Source organism: Rhinopithecus bieti, unplaced genomic scaffold (genome assembly GCF_001698545.2).
Source record: "Rhinopithecus bieti isolate Rb0 unplaced genomic scaffold, ASM169854v2 scaffold_56174, whole genome shotgun sequence".
Taxonomy (NCBI): domain Eukaryota; kingdom Metazoa; phylum Chordata; class Mammalia; order Primates; family Cercopithecidae; genus Rhinopithecus; species Rhinopithecus bieti.
The window spans coordinates 4,359,821-4,369,791 of record NW_016824749.1 but is presented as its reverse complement, the minus strand read 5'-3'; the positions used below and the strand labels follow the sequence as shown (position 1 = coordinate 4,369,791).

The following is a 9,971-nucleotide window of genomic DNA, read 5'->3' as shown; positions in this document are numbered from 1 at the left end:
AAAAAAAAAAAAAAAAAAAAAAAAAATCCTGTAGTATTTATTTTTCTCTTCTTTTCATTTCAGATAAGTTGTGGGTTATGCTTTTCTGTTAGAAAACAGACTGTCAAAAACAAAAAGAAGAAAAGAAGGAGGAGGAAAGAAAAGAGAGAGTCTTTCTTCCCCGGGTGTAAGACCAGAGTTCTTCATAGAAGATTCTTGCGCCTGAGAATATGAACAACTTCCTACAAAACACGTTCCTTCAGTTCTCCTGAGCGTACTCCTTCTTCTACTACCCGGGCCTACTGGCAAAGCTCACTTAAAAAAACAAAAGTTATGCCAGGGCAATGGGGTGCAGCTTCGAATCCTAGCCTAGGAGATTTTGACTCTACCCGCCCCAAATCTCAGGGAACCTGAGAATCTGTGACGCGGTGAAGAACAGCTTTTCTCTCACCAACCTTGGACAGCATATTTCAACAGCCTCCTGAACCCAAAAAGAAGGTCTGAGTTGAATTCAATTTAGTCTATGATTTTCTCGTGTGATTGAGTTGGCTGATATCTTGTTCACTTAACTTTTTTCCTTCATAATAATGGCTCACGGCCAAGGAGTTGATTAACATTATTGTAGCTGCTCTTAGGGAGCAGAATGACCCAAACCATCAAATGGAGCTTTAGAAAAATGCCTAATCCTAGAGCCTGTGAAAATGTGTGTAGTTAAACATTTATAAACGGCGCAATCTAAATGTTTTAGCTGATTTATTAGTGAATTTGGATTGGCTGAGTTTTGTGATTAACCAGTATAATCAGCCATTATTATGGCATGAAAAACTAGAAATAATTGTAAGTAATGACAATGGCCATGATTCAAGCCTTTTTGGTATGAGAGAAGACAGCACGCTAATTGCCTAACTGCCTAGTTTAGTTCTGGTGGATTATAAGTCTCTCAGGCTAATTAAATAATCAGGCATTACTGAATCACTTAAGTTTTGTGGAGCTTAGGTTTTTTTTTTTTTTTTTTTTTTTTTTTTTTTTTCCTTAAAGTAAGGCCTGCCTTAAAGTCTTGGTAAGTAGAACTGAATTAATAAAAACTAACATAATATAATGGCTTTATGGAAAATACCTCTGCCCTTATTTCTTCTTAGCCTTAAGATGATAAATAAATACAGGTAGTGTTGTCCTGTAAATGAGGCAACTTCTCTGAAAATATTTGTGCATTAATAATCTCTAGTAGAATTTCTAAATAGCAGCATATAGTTAATCAGCTCCAAGCAATTTCTTTGCAATTTTCGGTTTTGGTTATACATATATTGCAAAGATCACAAATGCATAATTTGTTAAAAAAAATCAAAAAAAAAAAAACCACCAACCTCGATTTTACATTCAGATCTTAAAAGGAAGTGTTTCTAATACAGGCTGCAAACATTTTTATTTAGGCTTTGCAAAGCATTAGTTTATGGGCTTTTAGAGTCATTCCAAAAAGCACAATGAGGTGTATACACCAAAGGTTAACAAGAAATTTAAGTGGGGCACTCAGAGGCAACATTCTATCCAAGGCTTACATCATTGTTGATGGTCAAATGTAATCAAAAGACAAAACCAATTAGAAGTCTGCTGTTCCACTTTAATTCATTTTATTTTCCTGGAAAATCACAAGTAACTGAAAACACCAGCTAAAAAAGTGTATACAACAGTTAATATAGTCCAGCTCTTGTGTTTATTCTATCTAGACAAAACCACCCAGATCATTCTCATTTCTTAGGAATTCAATATGTAATTATTCCCATGAATTGATACATTTAACATTTTTAGTTTAAATGTTAGAGGCTTATATTAAGGAACAACATTTTGAACTAACAGAAGGCTAGAGCTGTCCCAGTGAAAGCTAAGTAACTTGACAGAACTCTGCTGACGTGAAGAGGATGCAGCCATGGACAGCAGTCTCCCGCGTCCTCGGAATGACCGCAGACATGACAGCAGTCAAAGGCTTCACCTTTCAACTTCTTAGTTGGAGACTGCTCACAGGTAAAGATTCAGATAATCTTTACGATTCAGAACCATCTCCAACAGAAACAGTATGTTTGATTCATATACACACATACATATTTATATACAATATGTATACATATGTATATATCAAATCAAATCATATATATATGAAAAAATGGTGGGTATATAAGAGAAACAAACTCTATGAAGTGATCTTATATTTAATCAAGCCACGATGAAGAAATTATATTTCATCATGTTTGAAATTTATAATCACTCCCTCCTCATACTCGCCCCTCAAATGAACCCTTATCATCATTTTTCCTCCAGTGAGCAGTTTCAAGGGTTACCCATCTCTCACCGGGAAGAGTTTGAGGAAATGGTGATTATGAAAGCTTGTTTTATATGGGCTGCCTTCCAGTTACCAAAACACTTTTTATTTATGAAAATAAAAATGACTTTATCCCACACTCTTCTTGACTGTATATGTAAACTCTACCATCTTCTCTGGCGAGGATGCAATCCTTTTTATGGAAATGGAGATAGCTTTCTTCTTATTTAGATAAGAACCATCTTTGCTTCTGAAAAGCATCTTTCTTGTATTGTGATAGGCACAGTACACCTTTGAGTTGTTCACCCAACATTAAGCAAATCTGAGGGTTATGGTTTGAGACTGTAAGCTTTGAAAAAGGACAAATAGCTTCATTAACATACTCTTAGTCAAGAGCAACACTTTGTACTGAAAATGGACCATATTGTCTATTTTGTACAGAAAATAGATTGTGTTCAGGATTGCATGGAAGGCATTTATTCAGGTGCTGGGAGTTGATCTAAACAACACCTAACATGCCCTTTACATCTAAGATTCAAGTCTAAACTCATAAAAACAAAATCTAGCTATTTGATGATAGCATGGAAAAATTATTATTATTATTATTATTTTTGAGATGGAGGCTCACTCTGTCGCCCAGGCTGGAGTGCAGTGGCGCAATCTCGGCTCACCGCAACCTCTACCTCCTGGGTTCAAGCGATTCTGCTGCCTCAGCCTCCTCAGTAGCTGGGACCACAGGTGCCCGCCACCACATCCGGCTAATTTTTTGTATTTTTAGTAGATCTGGGGTTTCACCATGTTGGCCAGTCTGGTCTCAAACTCCTGACCTCAGGTAATCCACCTGCCTTGTCCTCCCAAAGTGCTGGGATTATAGGAATGAGCCACTGCGCCTGGTCAAATTTTTAAAATCTAGATATTAAAATTTTATATCAACTATTCCTATAACCTTATAAGTAAACGTCCCCTTAGCTTAAACCTATGCACAGGGGAAGAAATCCAGAAATAAACATACTAACATTTTATTATCTGTGACTGGGCTTGGATGGTAGAATATAGTTTTTTCCCCAACAAATAGATATGAAAGTGAAAAGGTGTGTTTTATTCCATTGTCAAAGGTCACATAACTTACAATAAAAGTTTGACTTGGGTTGAGAAACAAAAACTCCAATTTCACACTGCTCAGTGTCCTTTTGCTATTCATCTGCAATGACATCTTGAAGCATGATATATTAATGGCAGTTGTGTCTTTAACTGACACATATTTGCTGTCCAGAAGATTGCTCTATTTGTAGAGCTGTCATTTTGATAAAAAAGAAAAAGACGTCTTTTTTGTATAGCTTTGTATTACTTAGAAAAACGAAAAACGCTATAACCATAGCTCAGCTTTTCTCCAGTCTCAGTCCACAAGTGAAACTCACTGTTCGACTTTTATCGGCACATTTTGTTCTAGTTTACAGGATTTTTGGATAGCAGAAGATACACTGCAATTTAGTTATTTTCGTGTGGGGAATGTCTGTCCTGAAGGACCAAGTCACATAAACTGGCCATGCGGAAATCTGGCCTGAGAGTCTCATAAGGAGTAGAAATCCTTTGGTTCTTTAGTAGAACTGAATTTGTTCTTATCTTGGAGCATTTCAAACACTGGCCTCTTGGAGAGGATGTCAGTAAGAATTAGTCATGATGCCAAGTAATGGAACGTTTAATGGCTCCATCTGACTGGCTGCTATAGACCTTAACCTAATCTTAACCTTTTTTAAAAAAGCAATTTTATCTCATTTTTCCCATTTGTAGTATCATAAATACTCATATTTTCTAACCCCCAAATGTAGGACACAAGGACTAATACATGATGGACAAGAGGTCAGAGTATTTAAAATTAGGATTATGCCTTAAAATCCCATCCTTAGAATAACCATAGTCATAAATTAATACTCATAGACTTGCAAAAGAAGCCTCTGCTAGAGCTACAGCTTGGAGAATCACCCTTAAACTCCAACTCTGGAGAGATGTTAGCAAAACGCGGGCTCCCATCCTGGTCTAAACTCACTTTGTGCTTAGTAAATACCTGCTGAATTACCTTACATGCCAGGGTGAGGGATGCAACCATGAGGAAGGATCACTGGGGATTTGGCACTTTGGTCAGATCTGTCTAGTCGGCCTCATTTCTTGCATCTCATATTAATGAAACTGGGTTTAAAAATTAGGAGAAATTCTTGCATGGAAAAATAATTTACAAAGGGTGCAGTGCAATATTGGATGTGTGCTGTGTAGGGAAAAGGAAATGCAGAGTCCCATCTAGTTGGTCCAGGTAGTAAGAGGCTGAGTGGTCAATAAATGCATGTATATTGACTTTAATTTTCAAAAGCACCATATAGTCTCTTTTTCTCATGTGTTACCTCCAGGTGATAAATTGATGAGGGTGGGAGGAAGCAGGTTGGCTTGGGCATCTCTGCAAAGGGCTAGATACGAGTGAGAACTCTACCTCAAGAACTTTCTTTTTTTCTTCCAATCTTTTCTTCTAGCAAAGCAAAAGTTGACTAGAGGTATCGTTATTCACCAGCCCACCTAGTATGTCATGGGGAGTCGCCATCAGCATTCAGATCCCTTCTCATTGTATTTATTATCTGTGCCATCCATTTTATCTTTTGCTCACTTACCCCAAAGAGCAGAAAGTCTTACCCTGCCTAAGCATCCCACTCAACTTTCTTTTTCTTTTCTTTTTTTTTTTTTTTTTTTTGAGACAGGGTCTTGCTCTGTCACCCAAGCTGGAGTGCAGTGGTGCAATCTCAGCTCACTGCAGCCTCGGCTTCCTGGGCTCAAGCGATCCTCCCACCTCAGCCTCTTGAGGAGTTGGGACTTACAGGTGTGTACCATCACGCCCTGGTTAATTTTTAAAATTTATAGAAATGGGGTCTCACCATGTTGCCCAGGCTGGTCTCAAACTCTGAAGCTCAAACAATCTTTATGCCTCTGCCTCTCAAAGGATTATAGCTATGAGCCAATGCGCCTGGCCCCGCTCAACTTTCAAGATTAGTTTCCGTGCAACAGCTGGGAGTAATGGCAGAACACCATTCTGAGAACTGGCTCCCAGGACAGGTCCTGGCAATGTTAGAAAATGCACAGCTCATTTTTAGGCCCTTCAGTTCCTTTCATCCATTTGTCAGCTATTTATTGAGCTGTGGGCTATTGACTGAGCTGGGGGACTTAGAGGGAAGACAACAGCCTCAAGCTTCCTGCTTTCATGAATATTCTCTGTTCTGATCACTCCTTTTGGGGCTTATTTTTTCCTCCTTTTTGCTTTTAGTGGATTTTAGATTCAGACTCCACCTTCCCTTTAGTCAAAACTCTAGGACAATAATCTAATAAACTCATTTCCTCTAAAGATTATATTGCTCAGGATCCTTCTTCTCCTGGAGAGGTTCTATTTTAACTGAAAATAAAGCTTGGATCCACTTGTCATGACCCTTGTAATAGCAACAAAGAAGGCATTCCTAGCCTCTAGGACGTCCTATCATGTAGGCAGCTAACTATCTCACCAGCAAGGAAGGCCAGGAGACTTTCTGATTCCAGCCTGGGGTGGGGGTAACGTACTGATAATAAGGAGAGCTACCACTTATTTGAGTATTTCTATGAACAACTCAGTGTGACAAATTCTTTGCTTGTATTATTTTATTCTAATCTTTGAGAAGCCCTAGGAGATACATGTACTGATGTTATTCAACATCTTTTCGCAAAAGAAATCAGAGGCGTATGGAGACAAGTGGAAAACTTGAAGGACAAACTCAGGAGTTGATTTTCTTGAAAGGGGAAGTACTTCTAAGCATGAATTACAACTATGTTTTCAGTTCCCTTTCATCAGTTATAGAGAAAAACCACATGCTGGGAATATCTAATCAGTTTAGCGGGAACATGTGTTTCAGAAGGGGTAGTAAATGTACGTACGCATCTGTATCTCTAAACCTTTAGAGCTTCTATGTAGAGGTCATAAAATGCTTTTCTTAATTAGATTTCTCAGTACATCACAATCAAGATTTGATCTAATTTCAGGTTTTTTGGACCTTTTGAAAGCAGACATAGATCAGCATCAGATGATTAGATTAATTTAGTTTATTACAGTTGCCTCCAGAGAAAATCCTTTATCTTTTATAATTCAGCTGTAATGGCAGAATATCACCATGATCACACTAGGCAACACTCTTTTCTTAGAGTAAATTTAATTATAGAATCCCAGAAGTGAGAATTAAAGAAGAATATAAAATGAGATCTGGGTGAAGACCTCGAAGGATTGAAATTCACAATAACTAGTAGATTGGAGCACCTGTTTCAAATGGTAGACCTTATTTTTGCCTTGCTTTGTTTTAACGACTTAAACTCCTTAGATTACCTCATGGTCATTTCACAGAAATCCATCATAAGAAATGAAAGAAATAATAAGTGTACTCTGTAGATTTAGCCAAATTCTTTCTGATGGGAGCATATTTTGTCTTTCAACAAGATGTTCACATAGGAACACTACTTTTTCTTGATGTAAGAAAACACGGATAATATAAATGAATCTCAGAGAAGAATGACAGACAACAGTTTCATCAGGTGGCTTGTTCCAATTTTTCTATTTGTCTCTTCTTCCCCTTGGAAGGCATCCCAATGATTTAAAAGGAAATACAACGTATAACGTTTGCTCTAAAATTCATACCTGTGGTTCTGATTCTAAGTTGATTTTGAAAGGATGAGCTTTCCCATCTTCAGATACCTGTGGAGACCACAGGCGAGTTTCTGCCCTGGAAATAAAATAAAATTTGTAAACTTCAAATTCTAATGGTACTTTCAGTTTTAGTATACTTTAATTTCCCATTATGTTTGTGAAAATACTAGCAACCCTCACTAACTTACGCAAAAGCAATTATTTCTTTGTTGCTGATTATTCTGTATTTTCCCATTTAATTAGTCTTTTTTTTTTTTTAAGATGTTGTCTCCCTCTGTCACCCAGGCTGGAGTGCAGTGGCAAAATCTTGATTCACTGCAACTTCTTCCTCCTTGGTCCAAGGGATTCTCCTCCCTCAGCTTCCCAAGTAGCTGAGATTACAGGTGCCCACGACCATGCCTGGCTAATTTTTGTATTTCTAGTAGAGACAGGGTTTCACCAGTTGGCCAGGCTGGTCTTGAACTCCAGACCTCAAGTGATCCACCCACTTTGGCCTCCCAAACCACTAGGATTACAGGTGTGAGCCACCACACTTGGCCGAAGTCTTACATTTTTAATGTCCTTTTGGGGACTGTAGACTAGATAAAAATTGCCTGGAGTACACTGTGCAGTTTCTGGAGGAAGGAGGCCTGCAATGCACGTGGGGAACAGGAGAGGGAGACTCTGCAGGCACACCCTGCAGATGACCACCAGGCAAGTTCCCTAGACCTCCCTACTTCCCTCCAGTCCTATTGAGGCCACTGCAGAAGACAGTGAGTGATCTGTCAGGTGGATTTGTTACTGGCATCAAGGAAATGTGCTTTGTCCAACCCTTCCCATGCATCTGCCTGTGACCTAATGGCTCCTAAGGGACTGTAAGCTTGGCATGAACACAGGTTACGCATCGAGAGTGAAAGAATCTACTTCACCCCATGAAACGGCAGATTGGTGGATTGATTGATCCTTCTGTACCACAGCAGGGAAAACTGCAAGTACAATCATAACAGGATGAACACACAGTAACAACCACTATAACAAATTACTATTATCATGGTTCAGTTTTGGATCAGAGATCTGATGGCAGGAGATCAGGCTCAATTTCTTAGTGTTTTTGGGGGGTGGGGTCAGAAATGTCTCAGTATTTAACATGCCCTTGTGTATATGCACTCTCACACCTGTAACGTTCTTCTGGGCTGAATTCTGTACAAAACAGCCAATGGCAGACAGGATATTGGCAGCCAGTTTTTAATACAATTACAGTTGGGCAAGTCAAGAGATTCTTTCAGGGGAATCTCTCCATTCCATTCCATTCTCTATCACACTGAGAACAACGATATAACTAGTTGTGCTGTTCAGTGTTTATGTGGCCAATAGTTGTTCTATTTTCATAGTTAATTAACTGGGTTATTACTGGAACAAATTCTTTCAGCCTCTTTTATTATTCTAACATTCCAGAGAATCCTTTTTAGAAATGATTTGTCAACAACTGCTAGATTGACTGACTTTAGTAAAGAATTAAGTAGTTGATATATAAAAAAGCCAGCCAAAATACTAGGTCTGTGGCACTCCTTGCTAGGAGGATGAAGTTATTTATAGTTCTGGTTCAGGTTCTCCTGCAAAACAGATCAGATTTAACTACCATTAGTTAAGAAGCACCTGTCAATTTTGAGACACAGCTGGTGAGCTGCTGCTTTAATCCTGTCCTGCGCATCAGCATGAGTCATGGACTCTGTCCCAAAGCCGTCAATAGCCAGGATGACATCTCCAGGACACAGGTTGGCAGCTGCTGCCTTGCTTCCTGGTGTAATCTGGAAGAAATCATGGCACCATTTAAAAACGAACATCCTGCAATATCTTGAGTTTTGTGCCTGACATTTGTATTTCAGCCTGGTAACATGTTAAATGTTTCACTGGGCAGAAAAACTGTAAATCTAACTTAAGAAACTCTCAGTTGGTCAATTGAGTTAGGTCTATTTTCTCATCATGTTGAATAATTTTGTTTCTTACTAACCACATTTGACATTGTTGTATCTGTTACTCTCTTTTAAAACATCTTACATAATTCCCAGTGTGAATCATACATTTTTTTGTCTTAAAATTATTTTTTATTTTCATCACCCAGAAGTCTCTATTTGGGAATAGAGTTTTACTATATTCAGACAACTTTTATATTCAGATTGAAACTGCTTTCAATCCAAATATAGCAATCCTTACTATTTATCATCTTTAAAATTCACATAAGAGGCATGCAATGGACTGAATATTTATGTCCCCCCCCAAACTCGAATGTTGAAATCCTAACCACAATGTGATGGTATTTAAAGGAGGGACTTTTAGGAAGCAATTAGGTCAGAAGTGAGGAGCCCTCATGAATGGGATTAGTGCCCTTATGAAAAACGCCTCGGAGAGAGCTCTCAGCTCTCTTGTCTCCAATAAGGAGGAAACAATAAGAAGTGAGGTGTCTGCAACCCAGAAGAGGTTCCTCACCAGAACCCAACCATGCTGGTATCCTGACCTTGGATTTCCAGTCTCCAGAATGGTGAGAAATAAATTTATGTTGTTAAAAGCCACCCAGTCTATTACACTTTGTTTAGAAATCTGTAGAGACTAACAAGAAGAGGCCAGATAATACACAAAATTTTAGCTTCTCTTGAACCCTTCAGAAAGCTGAAGTCACAGGGCAATACACTTAAAATCTAAGGAAAGATAGGTGCCTTCAAGCAAAGGCAAGACATGAGCATAGGCTCAACTGCATGGAGGAAGATGGGGCTCCCATACTAGCTGTTATGAAGAATTCAGCTAAAATTATTAACAAATTGCTAAAGATCCAGTGTGAGTTAACGTGAGCGTATAGAACTCCTGGAAACCACAGACACAAAGGAAGTTTGTATTCACTCATGGTTTCTTCTCCATGAATGAAGAACAGATGAAACAAACACAAGACAACTAACAAGACAGTAGATTTTAATTAAACCATATCGGCAATTACATTAAATG

At 38.5% G+C, this 9,971-nt stretch overlaps 1 protein-coding gene across 3 annotated transcripts in view; it reads right to left on the bottom strand.

Moving 5' to 3' along the window:
* The window catches only part of PDLIM3 (PDZ and LIM domain 3), a 34,763-nt gene that overhangs the window by 14,530 nt on the left and 10,262 nt on the right, over positions 1-9,971 (bottom strand). For all 3 annotated transcript variants that reach the window (XM_017862558.1, XM_017862557.1, XM_017862559.1), the window contains exons 2-3: positions 8,631-8,782; positions 6,987-7,071 (exon numbers count right to left, since the gene is read on the bottom strand). In XM_017862558.1, coding sequence (XP_017718047.1) covers positions 6,987-7,071; positions 8,631-8,782 — 237 coding nt within the window. The remainder of the gene's footprint in view (positions 1-6,986; positions 7,072-8,630; positions 8,783-9,971) is intronic.